At 43.5% G+C, this 20,937-nt stretch overlaps 1 protein-coding gene and 1 pseudogene across 3 annotated transcripts; one reads left to right on the forward strand and one right to left on the reverse strand.

Moving 5' to 3' along the window:
- Positions 1-1,655: 1,655 nt before the first annotated feature.
- On the reverse strand, positions 1,656-12,775 carry ndufaf6 (NADH:ubiquinone oxidoreductase complex assembly factor 6). Of its 2 annotated transcripts, none has more exons than XM_076736282.1 (9): positions 12,535-12,775; positions 11,496-11,595; positions 11,117-11,239; positions 10,353-10,409; positions 9,823-9,925; positions 9,389-9,522; positions 5,644-5,745; positions 4,037-4,093; positions 1,656-2,142 (listed from the first exon to the last, which is right to left on the reverse strand). In XM_076736282.1, the coding sequence occupies exons 1-9, from the start codon at positions 12,723-12,725 to the stop codon at positions 2,014-2,016; spliced, it is 996 nt and encodes a 331-aa protein (XP_076592397.1). In that variant the 5' UTR covers positions 12,726-12,775; the 3' UTR covers positions 1,656-2,013. The 2 variants fall into 2 exon arrangements, with proteins under 2 accessions (XP_076592397.1, XP_076592398.1); XM_076736283.1 differs by having other exon boundaries at positions 11,492-11,595; positions 12,535-12,755.
- A 666-nt stretch (positions 12,776-13,441) lies between these two features.
- On the forward strand, positions 13,442-20,504 carry LOC143324880 (N-acetylglucosamine-1-phosphodiester alpha-N-acetylglucosaminidase-like; annotated as a pseudogene). Its single transcript, XR_013077490.1, has 12 exons — positions 13,442-13,587; positions 14,976-15,190; positions 15,282-15,549; positions 15,618-15,757; positions 16,667-16,775; positions 17,044-17,172; positions 18,304-18,509; positions 19,023-19,070; positions 19,412-19,540; positions 19,661-19,780; positions 19,867-19,936; positions 20,321-20,504. The product of XR_013077490.1 is annotated as an N-acetylglucosamine-1-phosphodiester alpha-N-acetylglucosaminidase-like (transcript).
- The last annotated feature ends 433 nt before the right edge of the window (positions 20,505-20,937 follow it).

The raw sequence follows: 20,937 nt of genomic DNA on the forward strand, positions 1-20,937 counted from the left end.
TGTGCACAGAGGTGCATTTTGTACGTAACTTTTTTGTATCACAGCACATACATCTCATGAAATATGCAGCACACAAGGGTTTTATATTGTATTTTATAAGCTCATCACGTTTTTTGAATGTCAAACCAGAGCTGTCAGATAAATGTGGTGGAGCAGAAGTAGAATAAAAGAGAAATACCCAAAGACAAAAGTAAATGTACTTTGTGTATTTCCACTGCTTTTAAAAGCTGAAAAGAGAAGCTGTAGAACAGGCGGCTCAGTCAAACAACAAACACGTCGTCCCGGTCTTATTTTCTCCACCAGACACTAAACAGCTGACATGATGTGTTTCATTTCAGGTTAATTCAGCCTGTGATTGGTCCTCCAGTCATTTCTCATCCTCACTGTGAAACAAAACTCACATAGAACAGTTATTTCCTTTCCATTAGGGGCTCAGTTTGGTTTGATAACAGTCACAGAATATAAGATTCATCTCAGGATGATCACACGGAAACAGTAACACACACACACACACACACACACACACACACACACACACACACACACACACACACACACACACACACACACACACAGCAGGACCAGTGTGAGTGCATCGGTGGATTTGTGCAGGAGGAAACCTCAGACAGATCTCCACAGGTGTGCTTTGTATTCCTTCAGATTAAAGATGAAATGTTCCTTATTTGATGCTGCCTGAGTGCAGATCTTCCATCTCATTATCCTCCGACATTCTGCTCTCTACATTGATTGGTCCCTCCATCCTCCAGTGACGCTTCATAGAACTGCTGAATCTGGGCACAAAAAAACATCAAAGCTCTGGAACATGAGGGATGAAACTGGAGGCGGACGAAAAGAATCAATCAGTACGCGGCGTCCAGCTCCAGCCCAACTTTGTGGTGAAAGTCTTAAGACTGAAGTTCCAGGTGGGATTCAGAACCACAGAAGAACTGAATTTATGCAATTCCCGAAGGAGGTTATGGATCACTAAATCCCCCCGTTACCATAGAGGAAAGTAAGTACATTTACACATGTACTGTACTGAAGTAAAGTTTGAGGATCTTGAGTATCTTATGCATCTTCATACTTCAGACATCTGTTATAGTTAAGACGTTAAAGTTAGCTCCACCTTTACGGCTGCAGCTTTAACGTTGTTTACATCTTAATGCATCAGTGATTAGAATCCGTTGATATCATGAACAGGCCATGTGTACTTTTACTTTTAGTACTTTTTATCTGGCTGCAGACTTTCAGAGTATTTCTACACTGTGGTTATGGTGACTTTAGTTACAGATGTGCATACTGACGCCTGGATTTTAACGTGAAGGCAGCCTTTACTGTGAAACAACAACAGGAAATGTTGACTGCAAGTTTGTCTTAAAAATGGTGTTACACTCAAGCTTGTGATGAAGATGATGACTCTTCCTCATGCACTCTCTGATCACAGCAGGTCACGGTTCAAACAGGAAGCTGGTCTGCAAACCGTGACGCTCGTTAACAAGTCTGCGTAACGATGTCACTGCTCGCCTTCCAAACACATTTTTCTGACCTGCTGGTTTGTGTAAAAGCTGTTTCTTCTTCGTCAGACTTCGTTTTAATGATTCCAGGTCAAAACATTGTTCATACTGACAGAAATTATGGCTAAAACTACAAAAATTAGACTGGAATTATCCTTTAATCGTCTGGTGAACGTATCACACGTCTACATTTACAAATGAAATATGAACACTTTGTCTTTAGGCTCAAAGCCAGTCTGCAGACCAGAGGTTGAGAAGTGACAGCCGGCGTCTCTGCTGTGGTTTGTGGTAGGTGGTTTTTATTCAGTGGCAGCATTGTGGTTCAAAACAAGTCTGGACCTCTTTACAAACTTTCTACAATGTGGTCTTCAGAGTCCCCCAGAGAGGTGAAGTCTTTGGATTCAGTCCTGCAGCCTTCAGAGGCAGCAGATGAACTGGGATCACTGCAGGAGGAGGACGAGGAGGAAGAGGAAGAGGAGGAGGAGGTGAAGGACTGACATCAGTAGGTTTTCCTCCAGGAGCGGAGGTAGAGCTGGACGGGGAGGAGGGGGTTTCTGTTCTGCAGACTGGAGTTGAAAACATCGAAATCTGCCCTCCTCACTCTCTGCAGGTAGTCCTCCAGCACCACCTGTAGCACACAGCACCACAGAAGAAGAGCTTGGTTATTCTGCATCAGGTGACAGATAATTAGACTGAACTGACATTTTATTGTCACTTTTTTATTTCAGTGAAAACTCAACCATTTCGTTGAGTTGGCTCACTGAACAAGAATGAAAGGAAGTAGATAAAGTAGAACTGAGAGCAGCTAGCTCGCGAAAACTAGCAGAAGATGTCAGCAACTTACAAACTGTGTATCTTGCTTAGGCTGCTGAAACTGAAATGAAGGGATGAAGTGGAGTGTGACTGAAAGCCTGTCGTCCTTCGGCTCGGACAGCTTTAGTGTTGGCAGTAGCCTGATGGCAGAATAACCCCGTGCATGCAGACGGGACGCTGAAAAACGATCCGTTCGTGTGACTTAAGAGTGCGACGATGAATTTACAATTCAATAAAATGAACATGACTTTGAACCAAAACACAAGATTAAAGCGTGTTTTCAAATTCCTGAGCTGAACTTTGAAATTTCCCAGAAATGCACCCACCCCTAACGTCCGTAACGTCAACATTCTTGAAACCTGATTGGTCGACTCGTTCTCTGACCAGACCTGCAAACAGGCTTCCTGTTTTTAGAGACTTCCTGTTACATTTTTCTAACTGTCATGTTTCAGTTGCTCAGATTTGGTCTCATGAAATAAGCAAAGGGTTCTGCATGACTGCAGCTGATAGCACTACTGATGGCGCTGCCAGTCTCCGCTCGGTGAGGTCTCAAAGACTCGCTGTGTGCAGACCGCAGCGGCTTCTCAGCTCGTGTTCTCATTTCCGTTTCACATTTCATTTTAAAGCCATCTACTACTTCCGAATTAGCGTGTAAAAGTCCAGTTTGGACTGGAGTTCTTTTAATGAACTCATCGTGTTGCGCCCTCTTCTTCTTCTGTTACTGTTTTTCTGAATGAACCAGCTCCTTATATCTGCATGACAGTGGTGGATGGAAACACATAGATCTGCATTTTCTTTTACAGATATTCTAGAAATTTTTCAAATTCTGCTAAATTTGGGTGGAAACCCTGATCATTGATGACATCTGCAGGTCTTCACAGCTGCTGGTACTTTTGTCTTTGCATCATTAGTCTGACGGTGGCTGAACAGCTCCCCCTAGTGGAGACTCTGCAGCCTGTTGAATGTGGACTTCTCTTTGGCAGTCATAAGGCAGCTGAGGTGAATCTAATCTAAAAATCCCAGAACAGAGCAAAGGTCCCTCCCTGACTTTCTGCCAGAAATGAAGCTGTGTTTTCGGAGATATTTCATGACAGAGCTGGATGAAGTGATCCTGGGGAAAACTCCACGTAGACACAAACATACGTGCTCTGATTTTAAATGCTTTCTCCTTCGAGCCATCGCTGTTTCACCTTTCATCACCACTGCACAAAACAATCACATCTGTGCCTCTCTGCATGTTTTCACTGACAGCAGCAGCTCTACACTCCAGCTGCTATAAACAAGCCTGATGTGATGTGTGAGCCACAAAGACATTTTCAAACCTGTGTGTGTGACCGTACCCACATTTTGCATCAGTCATGCACATCAAGGGCACCATATGTATGTGTGTATGTGTGTATTCTGGTTCGAGTTCGATGGCGTCTAACAGACAGAGCCGCTGCTTTCCTGAAGGCACGTTTGAGATATTTGTTGAACTTGAGGTCAGAAGTGATGGAGACAACGTGTTTGGGTGGAACAGAAGTCTGAAGTACTGCTCGATGGACGTTCTCTGTGAGGCGATTAAAGTGCTGAGTCATCATAAGACGTTACATTTGTGTAATGACTTTAGGATAATTGCTTTTCCCAAACTGGGCGTCACTGGTTTTATGTCACCCTCAGTTTTCTCAGAGCAACTTCTGACCGTCTTTATTTGATGTTTGAAGGCTTACCGTCTGGAGGAAGGCCGGCGTGGCGGCCGCTGGGACGCTGCTGCTAAATGATCGCGCCTGAAAGACAAAGCACGACAAAGAGAAATCAAACAAACAGGAAAAAGGAGGTTAATGGTGTCCAGGCCTCTGCAGCCACACCGAGCTGGCCTCATTTCTGAACACCGTTTATGCACCCGCACTCACGTTTTCAGCCTGTTTTTCCACAAACAACAACAGGAAAACAGGAAAAACTCTTCTTCTTTGTCCAGCTGACAACAAAACTGCTGATCACAGCCGACGACGTCGTCGAGCTGAAGCCGGCGGATATCTGGGGCGAGACTTCCTCCTTCATGCAACGTCAGTGTTTACGGTCTGATTAACAGCTTGATGAAGGAGAACGACAATTATGCTAATCTCTATAAACACGTATCTGCACGTGAACGCTAATAAAAAAGATAATAATCCTCTTGAGATGCCAGCTGACACAGTCTGTTTACCTGCCTTTTTAGGGTCAGACAGTAAAATGCCATTGAATGATTCCTCGTTATGAGTTACCCTGTAAACACCTGTCCGTCCCTCTGCTTGTCCTAATTTTGTGTCTTGGACCGGTTTCATTCTCCAGTTGCTTGTTTGTGCTGAAGGTATTATCGTCATTGAGGATTTAAACCTTTTCAAACACAGAAGCCGTTAGATGTTTGAATTACTGCCAGAACTCCAGTACAAAACTCCTCTCTTGTTCTTAAGTTAATTAGCGAAGCACTTTTCTAATTGACTCACAGTCAGCAGAAGACAACATAAAAGACAGTAAACAGTAAACACAGTGAAGACGTGTAGGAGGAAGTAAATCCTCATTCACATCCTTATTGTTTACCCTCAGTGTAATCACACAGCTTTAACAGCGAGGAACAGGCCTAACTGGTATAAAGACGCTTCAAATAAAACAGAAATACTGATGAATGTTTGAGCAGCAGCTTAATGACAAAGGAGTGAGGTCTGTAAGAGGCAGCTAATAAAGCTCAGTCAGGTCACGTCACGACATTAGCCGTAAAAATAAAGACTTTTCCAGGACGGACGATATTTGCAGACTGAAAAACAGCATCTCAAAGGGATAAGAGGTGTTGATTTGAATCTGTTTTCTGTTTGGACTCGCCGAGCGGCTTCAGAGGTGTTCAAATGCTACAGGACAGAGCTGAACTGCTGCTTCACCTTCTCTCTGACGAGCTGCTGCACAAGCCTCAGACAAAGAGAAGCTTTCCAGGAAAACTTTGTTCTTTCCAGGTTCATTTTGTCTGGGTCTGTTTTCCTGGTTTGGGCTCCTCAGTTAGTTTCACTGAAGGGAAATCCAAATGTTACAGCGCGCACTGATATTTTTCACAGGACTGTTTGTATGAAGGGCTCCTTGTTAAGGACTAATTATCTTGTTGCCACTATGTGTTCCTGATTGGTAAGTGGGAAGTCACTCGAAGCTAACCAGCCAATCAGAAGGGCTATTACAGTCCGTTTTAGGAGGATTCGACCTAATGTGAGGGTGTGAAAAATAAGTTCGTTGTTACAGTGAGTATTAGTCCTGGGTGTCATGTTCAGGTGTCCACACGCTTTCAGCTGTGTCACGTCAGTGTGGTACATACGTGTTGCAGATGTACGTGAGCCTGACTGGCGATGTCGTACACGACGTCCCGGACGTTCTGCTCCCGGCTGCCGCGGATGAAGTCCTCCTGAGACACTCCGTGCTGCACAAACACAGACACAGAAAGACTCGTGTGTTGATGCGTCAGCGTAACAACAACTCTCATCTCTTCTGTTCAGCTCTTTCCATTTCAGTTCCACTTCACGAGAGCTGAAAGTACATCTTAATTCATAACCTGCAGAATTGTGCAACATCAAATCAGCACTCAGTCAGTATCAGGAGAAAAGGTCTCAGTCCCAGTTGTCCTCGTCCTCTTTGTAAAAAAAACCAGGACAAAGCAGAGAAGAGATCTGATGAAAGATTTTCAGTGTTTACAATCAGATTGTTTGACCAAAAGCCCAAACACCAAAAATATCTGATTTACTGGAATATAAACAACAAATCTTTACATTCAAGAGGCTGAAACCACCGACTGATGGTTTCTGATGGCGGTAAACTCCTCCAGGACCTCTGAGTGCATGAATCGTGATTTCAACAGATTAATGTTCAAAATGTCCAAACAGCTCCGTCTGTGTGTCCTGGTGTGTGGCTGCATGTCGGGCTGAACAACACGTCCAGGCTGCTGACATGGCGGGCGTCCATGACTGACATCCTGCAGATGACGTGGACTGTTCAAAACAGCAAAACCACTCTGCCGTCGTTCTGTTTATTCCCCACAAACCACCAACATCCTTTCATGCCTGTCACTCCCTCTGAAGGCTTCAGCTTCTTAGCTGATGCTCGCTCAGCACAAAGCGCCTCTGCGAGCATGTGGTCTGCGGAAGCTGCTTGTTGAGCATCCAAACACTTATCGCTGAAAAAGTTGTTTCTTTTCTGAATTTATGAAATGCTGATGAATGAATAAGCACTCTCTGGCCAGCCTCCGTTATCTTAAATGAATGTATTTATTACAGTTTCGGTTCCAGGAAGTTGACCGAAATACATGATACATGATCAAATACATCTTAACATCAGCTGGACACCCAGCCCCTTTCGCTAGCTTGGGTCTGAACCAAGCTACCGTAGGAACAAGGGCCCAAAGGGAGGCGATTATCGCTCTAAAACCACAGAATCCAGTCTGAACCAGATAGAAACCAGCAGATCTTAAGTCACTGAGAGCAGAATGTCTCATGTCCAAAGGTTGCAGTGTCCATTGTGAGTTATTCAAAAGATGATTTCAAAGTGATTCAACAATTTTACATCAAACATTTCAGTTATTTTCAGTTATTTTCTACCACAGATATCCCCTCTGTAGAGAAGAGATGAAAACCCTTAAAGCTTTTCTCGTCTAGAAACACAAATTCCATTGAAGTGACCAAGAAGACGACCTTGAACAAAAGGTCGACTTCAACATATTAAGAAAAGGCTTTAAACAATCTCATTTTTCATAAATTTCAATCAGCTGAGACTGGAGGAGCCGTCTGCTCTGTGATTTGCACTGAAATGAACTGTTCAACATCATTCTCCAGCAGAACGATAACATTAACACGAACACTGCAACCAATGAAGAAAGTCAGATTTAACGTAGAGATAGAGAATCGCTTTTTTTAAATAATCTGTGCATTTCCCGTGAAAACGGATGCGTTAATGAAACATTATGATTCATGTGCAGGCTGGTCTCTTAAAATAAGATCTTCCAACATCATCTGAATAATAATAATTTCTGCTTCAATTCAAAACCTTTCAACACAATGAATCACATTTCTTCACTCAGACCTGCAGACAGAAATGAGGCCGAGTGATTTGACCTCACGTCTTTCTCTAAAATGGGACCAAACAATTTCTGCTCCGAGAACAATTTCTGTGAGAAGAGGAGAAACTGCCTCAGGGTTGACTGAGCTTTCATCCAGAAATGATGGAAAAACGAGGCAGGTAAGAACGGAAGGAAAGTGAGCGCCGCCACATCAAGGACATCTCATTCTGCTGCCCTACAAACCAGCTAACCAACAAAACCACGTCTGTACCTGCTGACCCACCACAGAACTACCTGACTGACTGTCATCATGATCACAGGTGATAAGACACGCTCTTAAATATCACGTACTCCTAAAAAACACGCTAGAAATGAACAGAAACTGCAACATTTAAAGGAATAGTTCAACATTTTGGAGACTACTCAATCATTTCTGTACGGTACATAAGAAGCTATATAGCCGCCACACGATTAGCTTAGCATAAAGACTGGAAGCAGTCCTGTCCAAAGGCACCACCATCGGCCTGCAGAGGCAGTCAAGTACTGCGCTTGAGTCAAATGTTGAGATACTGGTACTTTGAGTATTTCCATTACAATCTACTTTCTATTTTTAAACTCCACTACATTTATTTATAGCCATTATCACTTGCTACCTTCCTCTTTAAGACTTTTCATATAAGATATACAATCTCATTTGCATTTCTTTCCTGTAAATGTCTCTACACAGCGTTTCTCTTCGAGAGGCAGAGTTTGTTAATTACACCCCAAAACTCTGGACCAGCCTCCCTGAAGGTCTGAGGGGGTCTACATCTACTGAGCCCTTTAAACGAGATCTTAAGACACGTCTTTTTAACATCGTTTCCTCCTGCAGTGTCTCGTTTTACCTGACTGCTGTTTTAACTCTATATTGCTATTTTATTTATTTATTTCTTATTATTTGCTTTTATGTTAAGCACTCTGTGTTGCATTTTTATGCATGAATTGTGCTACATAAATAAAGTTCATCATTATTATTACTATTATTATTAACAGTTGTGGTTAAGGCAGGAACTAAAAGAAAATGAAAGTTCAAAATTAGGAATAAGAATAAAAATCAATTCTAGGCTGTTTGTATGACTGAGGGACACTGATTCCATCTGTCCAGTGTCCTGCATAGTTGACTCCTGCCTGTTCTTTATGTGTGCAGGGTGTTTCAGTGTATCACCAGCGCCCTCTTCAGGCAGCAGAGAGCCCCCCCCGACCCTACAGCAGCAGCTGTTGTTGTCTATGTGGGACAGATGGTCCAGACAAAGGTTGCAAACTGTTTGCGGCATCATTTGTTTATCTGCAGCTTGCATGTATCTCAGGCAGGAGGGTTCAAATCTCTGCTTTCTGCCACATGGCTGTTGTGTAACGATCCCCGTCGCTTTGTGCTGGATAACAATTTCATTACGGCTTCGACAAGAATATCATCTGACATCATGTGGAAGCCGAGCCGTGAGTCAGCTGGATGTGTGAAGGCATGTGGGACTTCCTTATGTCATCTCTGGGAACAGAATTCAGACTCTAGATCAGCTGAGCGGGTCAGAGCGGGAGCTTCTCTGCTGAGAGGAATCAACCCTGAAATAACAAAAGTACACGAGTCGACTGGGGAGCTCAGAAATTCACTGGATCTGGCTCCTTAAATAAGGACATTTGCTGCATTTCCGTCTCACATATGAGAGTAAAATTAGTGTTTTTGGGTTTTGGACTGTTAAATTTGTCATTTTGTACATTTTTGTGTTGTGAACTGTGATGAGGACCAAAACAGGTTTGTAGTGTCACATATTGAACGCTGGCATTGAACATTTTGTTTGTTTACTGATTCTTTGATCGAATGTTTCAGGAAACTTTCCAAACTGATTTTTTTTTCAAATGATTTCAGATCAAGAAAAGACTCGGTTTACCTCAGGTTATAGGAGACGGGCTCTGATATGTCCTGAGATATTGGGGACATTTTCCGTACTCTTCTGATGTCTCTGAGGCGTCCACTCACCAGCATGCAGACGTCCATGGGGAGGTAGACTTTCCGTCGGCTGCTGTGATAAGGAGTCGCTCTCAGACACGTCACGATTCCCTGAGCTTTTCCGATGTGACTCGCTGCGTGGTCGGCATGGATGTCTTTCAACCCTACAATCAAACACAGGCACAGCTTTGGGTTGGATTTACTTTTGTGAATCCTCCTGATGGAGCCTGGTTGGAAAACATTTTCTCATCAGCTCTCATCACTGAAGAATAAATCCTGACCTCCAGCCTAACCTGCTAACCTATTTTTAGTTAATAATATAAGTGACCAGTAGGAAGGGAGCAGTCTAACCACAGGGAGGAGATCCATTACCTCTCGCAACAGTTCAACAGGTGTTTTCACCAAATGGAATGTGTCCATGATAATTACAGCTTCCAGCTAGCAGCAGCCTCACCTGTCCTTACCTAAACACTGGAGCAGCAGGTAAATCAAGGAGGACTGTGTGTTCTCTGAATAGGCCTCCAGCTCCTGCAGGTTTCTGTAGGCTTTGTCATCCAGATCCTTTTCCTGGAGAAACACAGTTTTAACTGTCTACTTGGTAAATTACACGCAGTGGTGCCTTGTTAGCTTACAGAGTTAGATACTGTCTGCGTGCGGTCGCCACAGTTTGCATATGCTCATGAACTGTGAACAGTTAAGTTAAAAGGTGATTTTCCTCTGTGAGGCCTGAAGAGGTCCAGTAAAACAGTCCAGTGTTCCATCAGAAGATTACAGAAAAGACTGAAAATATCTAAGGACAGCTCTTCTAACTAACACAACAATGAAAAAGGGGGGAAATAATCAAATCTATGCATGAAAGGGGCTGATTTTTCCTTTTTATTGGCATTTATCTTTAACTGATTCATCAGTGACATCAGTGACAGAAATGAATGAGCTCTTATCAGGTTAACTACATGCTGCAGCAGTGAATGTAATGAAGAAACTTGTGTCTTACTCTCTCGGTTATGATCCTCAGCAGCCATCTCTTTGTCAGGTCATGTTTCCTCACCGCCTGCAAAACATCAGCCAGACTGTTCATTAGAGCTGCACCAATCAGATTCCAATACCTGAATCTGGATGTCTGCTGACACTGATGGCAATACCAGAGCTCTTTCTTCTTGAATATTAGTAAACCACGTCGCACTTCTTACTCATACACAGTTTTGGAAAATGTGAACAAATCATCAGCTATGAGGAACAGGATTTCTGTACATGAGGTTTTCACAGTGAATACTTGAAACAAAAATGCAAGAATTATGCATAGAAATAAATATCTACAGCATCAAAAAACTCTATCAAATAAGTTAACGACAAGTAGACTAAGGAATCTAGATCAGTGGCTGCAGTCTGATATCTGATGAGTGAATTACGTCAGTGTCTCCACCCGACACCAACATCGGATCAGATCAGTTGTAATTCTACTGTTAATCAGCTGAGGTGCAGGATTAGTCAGTTTGATGTCCCTCAGCTTCCTCTGAGACACACAAATCGACTGTACGGCACATTTTAAACTGACATTCAAACTCAAACATCTGAAAGAATTGATGTTGCTTCCTCTAATGCTGACATGATGACATAACACATTTTTTAAAACTAGAATTAAAGCAACGACACATCCGAACAAGTGTCTGTCAGTCCCTTCCTGATGACTCTGGACTTCTTTTGAATCCAAACATTTCGTCTGACTGAGCGCTCGGCTCTCTGCAGATCGATATTTACCCTCCACAGCTCGGCACTGACTGGCTGGTTTGGGGGCTCGTCTCTGTAGATTTCTTCTATGGCCGTCTTCCAGAACTGCATTCGCATCAGACCAATGGTCTTCTGGGAAACGGAGTCCTTCACCTTGTGGAGGAACAGACAGGAGGACAATTGTTTGACAAGTGAGTTTGAAGAGGACTGGGATCAGAAATTCAACACTATATATATATTTTTTAAATCCCAGGTTTTTCCTTATTATCATAGCAACAGGAGTAGTGGTAGCAGTAAAGGTAGAAGTGACATTAGCTAAGTAGTAGCAGCAGTAGTAGTAGTAGTACAGTAATAACATCAGTAGTACTAGCACTCATTTCCCACCCAGCCTGGCTGTATGAATACCTGCCTGTGCCAGCTCCACATTAAAGGCTCTCAGAGCCAAAGAGGAGCGCCGGGCCTCCTCTGGGAGGAGGAGGGAGGACAAAAAGCCATCATAGTCTCTGGTCCTGAGGAGGAGGAGGAGGAGGACACAGGAGTGACAGAAGAGTTGCAGTTCATGTCATTTTTCTAAAGTTTCCTCATTCTTTATTTTCTAAACTTTTCCATAACTTCACATCAGAAAGTGTCATTACTTTGCTACTTCCGTCCCATGTCTTTGTCAAAATTTTATATACTAATTTGAATTTTTTTACTTTGTAGTTCAGAGGCACAAAGTGAGCCCACACAATATTTTTCAAACAAACTGACGGAGAACTGGGAAAATCTGAAATTATCTTAAATATGTTACACTGAAAACACAGGCACAACAACCACTTCTAACAAAAGCTTTTAAAATAAATTCGTTTGAGACTTACAGCAGCCTTTGCAGAGCGGCTTTTTTCCCTACATTTCTCGTGTTTTCCTACATAAAGATTTACACATAAAACTAATAAACTGCATATTTTTTAGAAAAACACATTGGAAAATAAAATTCTCAAGCACGATCTTCAAGGATTTCACCAACGTGTGAAGCGAGATGAATCTTTGTGTCAAATGTGATTGAATACTGGCTGGGAAGAATGGGCGGTGAACTAACTTCATCACTGAAAGCTGAAACTATAGGCTACTTAAATACACTCTTCTTGGTCACTTTGACTATGCCGAAATGTACAGTGAACACAAAAATATTGACGGAGACTATTACTATTCAAAACATATTTTTCAGTGTTACGAATTATTGCGTTGTTTACATTTATCGCGGATATTTGAATGGAGTCTGGCGTGGAATCGTCTCCCTTCTTCAAAATGTCTGTTATCCTTTCATGTGATTGCCTCTTTAAAGTAGGGACGGGACATATCAAAAGATATCAAATCTTAAATTAAACGGTCATATCTGCCCAATAAATGAAGAGGACTGAACTTTAGCTAGCTTGTGGTGTTAGCAGTGAGTGTTCAGTCAGACCCACCTGACCAGCTCCAAACAGTACTTTTCGTGGATTTGTGAGTCCGCTCTGGCGCTGGTTGCCGCTCTCACACTCTGTATTTCAGCCGCCCTTTGAAGACTAACACTGTTGGGTGATATCGTTCTGTGAAAAGCGTGATATAACGACGTTTTACTGCTTAATAATCCATGTTTAGCACTGATGCTAGCTGCCATGTTCCCCTTCAAATTTCGCCCTTACTTTGTGTCACATTAAAAACATTCCCCAGGCGACCTGATGCCGGCGGTCATTACGTTCCGCTTCATTCGGAACGCAATGCCCAAATGTGGCATAAATGTGCCTGAGAAATATCATATAGAATAATAGATACAACTGCCAGGAAAAAAGTAGAGAATATTCTCCTGGACTCACACGGATTGGTACAAAAAAATATAGAAAAGAGATCTGGTGCATTTTTATTTCTTTTTTCTTGTCAAAAAATAAAATAAAATAAAATAATAACACAAAAACGATAGATGATGTGTCATCATAAATAAATGGTATTAATATGGGCCAATGTAGGCCTGTCTGTGTACAATGTTTTCGATTTTATTTTGCAGTATTTCGCCAAAGCTTTGCGGCTGTTCATAACTTGATTCCTGTTTGTTTAGCAAAGATAAATGAACAGGCTAAGTGTCCTGGATTGATTAACACTCTCGTGTAGGTCTTCGTTTAGGCTCACATGTTCTTTGTTCCCTCTGCACGATCGTTAACATTTCTCAGAAAAGTCCTAAAAACAGTTCAGTCTGCGCGGAGGACGGCCTGGTGAGCCTCACCTGTGGCGCAGGTGGCGGATGTCGCCGTAATAATGTCGTTTTTCTCGTCGGTCTCGTCCGTGGCCGCGGGGGAAGGAATCCGGAACAGCAAGAATCCAAAACTTCAACCCGTTAAAGCAACTGTCGGTTTTTGTACCGACACACCGTCCCTCCGTCTAACGCGAAGCCCTGTAACCATGGAAACGTGGGCAACGGCCCGCCAGTGTGCGTGGCTCGTGCTGCTGAGTCTACAGGTTTGGCTGCTGGAGAGCGAATCGGCACAGTGAGTGTTAGCTAAGTTAGCTTAGCTAGTTAGCTAAACTTAGATTAGTTAAATTAGCCCGACAGTATTGTTATTTTATTGACAATTGTTCATGAATGTTGTCATTCTTAGCATTAGTTTGTGCTAGTCGTATTAGTACGTTAAACCAAAAGCTGACTCTGTATGTCATTACATTCATGCTAACGTGGCACAGCCGTCACAGCCTTGACTGTGGCTAATGCTAAACCGCTAATGCTACAGAGAACAGAACCCTTTAATGATATGACCTTAAACCTCCTTAAGATTTTAAATATTAAAACAAAATTGGTGAGGAATAAAAATTTTCAGGGGTAAGACAGTTGCATTTGTTTATTAACAAACCAAAGTCAAGTGGAATATGTTGAAAAGATAAAATTATTTAGACATTAATGTAAAATAAACCCCTTTATGCTAAGTCATATGCTGGAAAGACGAGTAGAGCATGTTTATCGTCCTGTTTCCTCGCTGAGATACAGGGAACATTATTGGATTCACCATCTAGGAACCTTGTCATGTGGTATTAGACATAGGGATTCTTGTCATTGTGTTTGAAGTAATGTGATTGGCTAGAGCACCTAGTTTTCCATCCTAATGGTGGAACGGGATTGTCTTCTTACCATCAGATTTGTTACTGGGATGTGGCCTGTATGATATACTAGTGCCTGGGCCCTAATTGTTGGTCTTGAAGAAGGCCTGATGGCTGAAATGTAAATGCATGTGGAGCGAGGTCATGCAGCACTTCTCTCAGATGTGAGGATTTGCTGAATTTTCTCTGTGATTGTAGACTCAATACATTTGGCTTTGGACTGTACGACAAAACATTTAGAGACGACAGCTGTGATACTGACCAGTTTTTTGCTGTTTGTCCTCTAGTGAATCGTGGTAATTATTGTGGAAATTATCAGTAAGAATATTGTGCTAGCAGTAAACCATGTGCAACCAGGTTCCCGATTTTGTGTTGTTGTTGTCTCTGCAGTGCAGGCTTTGTCTCCATCTGCATATTTTTACTGCTTTTATTGTTGATTGTATTTTCAGTGCTTTTATCTTAATGTTCCTGCTTTCAACGATTGCCTGCTCTGGGATTACAGATGAAAATTAGCCAAGATGTGGTCTCCAAATGTTTTGTTTTTCATTTAGTACAAAACCCAGAAGACATTCAGCCTGCAGAAGTGTAAAAGAGAAAAACAGCAAATCTACGCATTGGAGAAGCTGGAACTAGAGTTTTTCTTTTTATTTTGTTGTATTTTTGCTTAAAAATTAATCGTTTCAGCACTGCACATTACATTCACTGGTCAGGCTTCCTTTATGTTGTGTATTTTGATAATAAAAAGTGGTTTTTATTTATATTTGTTGTAATTTTCTCTCCACAGAGTCTCTACAGATGGTGACCTTCTGCGGCCAAATGCTGAGGGCCACGGCCCCTCCCTCTCTCATCACCACGTCAGGCACTGTCCATCTCTGGCCCATGGCAGGGCGCCATATGAGACCTGGCCTTCCAGTAGCCATGATACACTCCCAGTAGCTGAGTCCAGTGTATTCATATCAGACATGCCAGGAAGTCTGGGCAAGCCCCGCTGGGTCTATGGTCAGTGATGGAGTCAGCAGTAATGGTGCGTTTACCCCACTGCAAGTGGATCAAGTGTTTAAGAGTCATCTTGAAATATCAATGTCTCCAGGTCACATGACAGTGGTTCATGACCCGCGGAGGACGTTGTCGGTGTTGGAGCCCGGCGGGCCGGGCGGCTGTGAGAAAAGCCAGGTGGTGACAGTGGAGGAGACAGCCGCGGCTGCCGGGTGTCTGTACGCCCAGAACGCCGGCTTCTTCGACACCACCAGCGGCCTGTGTCAGGGTAACGTGGTGAGCGACGGCAGGATGGTGAGGGACAGCGGGGGGGTGCAAAACGCCCAGTTTGGCATCAGGAAGGACGGCAGCCTGGTGTTTGGGTAAGAGCGGTACTGACAAAAAAGTCACATTTATTAGATAACAAATCCTTATCCGAGTGCCTCTCTAGGTATCTGTCACAGGAAGATGTGTTGGACCAGTCTAACCCATTCGTCCAACTGGTCACCGGTGTGGTGTGGCTGTTGAGGAACGGCGAGGTTTACATCAACCAGAGCCTGAAGGTCGAGTGCAGCAGGATGGTCGACCAGGGTACGGCTGCAGGCAAACATCAGCATTTCAATGCAGATCATCACGCTTAAAGGCATTTACTGCAGTGACCGCTCTGCAAGAGCCACACACCTCAGTCAGTCAGAAGAAACAAAAAACAGAAACAAAAACACGCCCATAACTGCCAGTCGTTCCACACCGGACGCTGATTGGTCCAAACCACTTGAAGCCTTGCAAGATGGACTCTTGCGCAGCGTGATCTTACGATTCCTTTCAATACATTTCCAGTCAAGTGAAGCAGTTAATGTTTGCAGGCACAAACTTCAAACAGAAGCTCATGAGAGAGGGAAACACACAGAAGAGAGAATATAAACACAAAGAAGATGAGGATGAATTTACGAGCACTGTAACTGACAGTTATGTTTCCCGTTCATTTAATGATTTGTACGTCCATAAACTTTCAGAAAATACTGAAAAATTGCAATTCAGCCAGAGGTCTGACAGTGCAAAGATATTTAATTTACAATGATATAAAACAGAGAAAAGCTCTTCGAGTCTGTGAAGCTGAAACCAGCCAATGTTTTGCATTTTCTTTGATAAATAACTTGATGATTGGTTGAAAATGTGAACGCTCAACAAAGTTGTTTGTAGTTTGTTTGGTGATGACTTATTTTAAAAAGTGGGCACCAAGTTTGGAAATCCAGAGTAAGCATATATCTACACAAATTAAGGATGTCGACGTCAGACATTAAATATATTGTCTTTGTATTGTTTTCAGTTGAGCAGATATCAGATTAGCAGGTCTCGTTTTGTTGATGTTTCACAAGGCGTCCCAGCTGTTTTCGAATCAGAGTTGTAGGATTTTGAAGATATTTTGTAGTATTTATTGATAACACAAGCTTTCAAGTGTTACACCTGAAAAAAAAAAACACTTCTTTTACATTCTGACAGAGGTGCTCCGTGATTTTGTGGATGTCCTGTCAGCGAGGACGGTTGTGGGTCACGACGCCAGCGGCAACCTGATCCTGTTTCATGTGGAAGGACGGACTGAGAAAAGAGGGTAACATTGATTTCTACTCATGTGTTTCACTGTGGAGTGGAACGAGCCTCGCCTGGCTGGAGACTCGTGTCCTATTTTACTAAATCAGACCAGTTTGTGAAACACTGCTGTGCGTGGACAAATGTCCATCAGTCCTCCCTCTTTGCCGGCTCCTTCTATGACATTTTGATATTTGTCAGCTTGTTGTACACACACACATTAAGCGTGCACCTGGCAGAAGCACGACAGCCCAGCATAGCATTCATGGTGTTTGTTTGTTGGTGAGCAGGATGAATCTCTGGGAGGTGGCAGAGTTCCTGAAGAAAAACGGCGTGATCAATGCGATCAATCTGGACGGGGGCGGGTCTTCTACCTTGGTGATCAACGGCACGTTAGCCAGCTACCCAACTGACCTATGGTGAGCTAACTAAAGCTGGACTGTACTGTACTGAAAATCATCAGAATTAAGTCAACGAGTCAGTGTCAGTCTGTCCGTTTCCTACAACGATGAATAAGAAGGGAAGTTCAGCTGATGGTCAGCAAGCTTTACTCATCATCATCATCATCATCATCATCATCATCATCATCAGGCAGCAGCCCGTTTTCCATGTGTCCTTGTTTCTCTGGGCTTCAGAACTTCTCTGTTCTGTCAGCTTTTATTACACAGATGTTTCATTGTTTGCAGACGTGGGACTCAGGACATGACGTGTCCCCATTCAGGACTGTCTCATCCATTGAAAACTTAAGGGATGTCCTCATCCTCACACACCTAAGCCTTCTCCTGTAAAACCAACATCATGTTTGAAAAAGACTTCAGCTAAAGCGTCCTCTGTGTAACCTTTACATGAGTTCTGTGTTGAAATGAGCTCATTACTCCCCCTTGTGTCCGTTTTGTCAAGTTAACTTCCAGCACACGGCTGCTTTAATAACCTCTCAGTGAGCAGCGTCCTGTCTGTCACGCAGAGGACAAATGGTCTTATGGCCTGTACTGATTAACAGCAGGAACACTGCCTACAGTTTTGCACAGCTGCAGTATTTCTGTATGTAAATGGCCGAGTTTCTGCGTTCTGCTGCTGTTGATGTTTTTTTCTGAGTTATTTTTGATGTGAGTGGAAATAAGGAACATGTGAGGGGACTGTATGGTGATGGGATGGACCCATAGCCTGTGGTCACATGAGACTGAGACGTAGTGCTGCTGGGCTCATCCAGTAAGTGACATCAAATGACTCAAGTGGCTGTTTTGATATAGAAATAAAATGCATGTCATAAGTGTCTCTTGACAAAAATGTCTGCCAAATGGATGTTATGTGATTGAGCTTTTTTTTTTAAAATCAATAGATCAACCTTTGACCTTCTGTTAAACTCTTCTTTATGATTCCTGTCTCATTGCTTTTGGTTAATGTTGTATTTTCATCTTCATTGTGGTGCCATTAAAATAAAGTTTATTATCCTGTACAATCAGTATTTGTTGAAGTAGAAAGACGAGCGGTGATATTAGTGATATGATGTGTCCTCACTTTGTCCTTTCCTGCTTGTCCTCTGCTCCCAGTAAACAGGACAGCAGGTGGCGCTGTGCTCGGCCCGTCTCCACCATCCTGTGCGTTCATCAGCGGCGCTGCCGGCCAGAGGACTGCAGCGGACACGGAGACTGCGTGGACGGACGCTGTCAGTGCCAGGACGGCTGGCGGGGGGCCGCCTGCGACTCTCTGGCATGTCAGCCGGCGGCCTGCGGACCCCACGGCGTCTGCGCCGCCAGTAAGTGTGGAGGTGGAGGTCGGCTGCAGCCGGTGGTGGTCAAAACGAGAGCGATCGATGTAAGTTAAAAGATCCAGCAGAGGTAGTGTGTCAACATGTCAATGAACTGCTTTGGACGCTGCTCGGCTGCCTTGAGGACGGAGCTTTGAAGGTTTTGGAGAGTCTTGAATCCTTGAGAGACTTGAGAAAATGGAAAGAGAGGTTTGAAAGTGCAGAATCTCAGCTGCTCGCAGTCGTCTGCAAACACTTTAAACGTCCAAATGATTGACTGCCTGAATCTTGTTTTTGGAAATCTGATGTTGAACCTTGGCCGTCCGTCACTTTCTCACACGACACATCTGAGCACCAACGAGCAGCTGGAAAGATGATAGAAGGGAGAGAGAGCTTTGTTATTTGGTTTGGATTTCCTTCCTCTAAAGCAAATCTGCATCTGTTTGTGTGTCTTTTTATTAACATGTTGACTCTGTTGTCTGTCCATCCGTCCATCTGTCTGTCCGTCTGTCTGTGTCACAGATGGCTGTGTCTGTGCTGCTGGATGGAGAGGAAAAAACTGCAGCCAAGGTGATCAGGGGCCTCATCTGGTCACTCCCGCACACACACACACACACACACACACTCTCTCTTCTGTTCCACATTGATAAACCGATCAGCTGTTTGTCTTTGAAGGTCGATATTTGAAACCTTTTCTGGGTCCTTTCAGGACAACAAACAAGAACAAACTTCCACCAAAGACACAGTTCATCACGTGTGATGATGGATTTCATCAAAGATTTTCACTGGTTGTTTCCAGAGGTGCAGACCTCCAACATGGCCTCCGGACTGTGCGTTGAATCACCTGCGATCACCTTCTGTATCCCCTCTCTTCTTCTCTGTATCGCCTCTCTTCTTCCTCTTTGGTAAAGAGTGCTCTCCAGGTTACTATGGTGACAGCTGCAGACGCACCTGCGTGTGCTTTAATGGAGCTTTGTGTAACCACGTCAACGGACACTGTGAGTGTCCCCCTGGTTTCTATGGCAACTTCTGTGAACAAGGTGGGAAATCAGGACACAGGTAGGACGTGGCGTCAGTGTTTCTTAAGGACGTGACGACAGTGAGGAAGAACCACACGGCTTCTGTTTAATGTCATCGTCGTCCGTCCGTCCCTCCCTCAGTGTGTCCTCCTGGTCTCTACGGTCTGTCCTGTGCTAAGAGGTGTCGGTGTGACGACCGGTGTCCATGTGACCCGCGGACAGGAAGCTGTGCCTCCACCGGTGACGGCAGATTAACCAGAGGTAACGCAGCAGACGCTGACCTCACTGCACCGCCTCTACCTGACGGCCAGAGTTACAGGTGTGTGACGCAGCTCTTCTCTCCTCAGCAGGTCGGTGTTTGGCTACATTATGGAGACAAGAGGAGGACGCTCGTGGAGACAAACCTTATCTGACAGAGTAAGTGTCAAAGGTCAAGCCACATGACTCATGAAGGACTGATCATCTCGGTGCCTCAAAAATGATGATTTTTGATGACAAAGTTCTGCACTATTTTTATTTTTTATAGCTGACAATCAGAGAAAACTGAGTTTATCGTAGGAGCAGTTTAACTGATACAGATGTTAGATATGAATCCAGTTTGAAATATTTTAAAAAGCTGGAAACTGTCAGATTTATTAGAATAAAGATCCGGCAGTCTTTGAGGAAAACGTGAGATGAATTCATCGCAGCAGTCGCGCTGACTTTTTAAAAATAAGACAGTATTTTGGCATTTTGATGAAGTTGTTTCCAGAAACTGATCAACGGTTTGTAAAGACGTCACATCTAAACTTCCCCCTGCAGACAAACATGGCTGATCATCACCGTCACGCTGACCTCTCTGCTGATGGTCCGGCCGGTGGTTCACCTCATGCGGGCGAGTCGGAAATGGATTCTTTTCAGTTATTCCTCCACACGTTCCACTGATCGGTATCAACGGCTTGACTCCACGAAAGCATCAGAAACACAGATGACGGTAAAATATCTGAGAGGAATGTTCAGCCAATCAAACAGCAGGACGACTTTCATGTGCTAAGCAACAGAAGAAGCACCTGGAAGGAAGTTTAGGAAGGTGAACCCATCCAGAGGTGAGCACTGGAGTCACATGACTGGGGCTGAAGTTATCAATCGGATGACTTCAGAGGATGGGAGAAGGAGCCTCCACCCGACAAAAAGTGTAAAGTGGTGAGGGACGACCTTTGACCTCTCAGAGGTGATGGAGATGTTATCAGAGAACAGGATGTTGTCTGACTCCATGGGCTGGTTTTTATTTGAGTATAAACAGATGAGTACTGTGAGTCAGACTGCTTTTACTGCATGTGTTTACATCCACAATACTTTACGTTGTCAATATTAATTTAGTTTGTGGTGTTTGATTGTCATGATTTAAATCATTATTTGGGATTTATCCTTTATAAAAT

The sequence above is a fragment of the Chaetodon auriga genome, chromosome 8 (genome assembly GCF_051107435.1).
Source record: "Chaetodon auriga isolate fChaAug3 chromosome 8, fChaAug3.hap1, whole genome shotgun sequence".
Lineage (NCBI taxonomy): Eukaryota > Metazoa > Chordata > Actinopteri > Chaetodontiformes > Chaetodontidae > Chaetodon > Chaetodon auriga.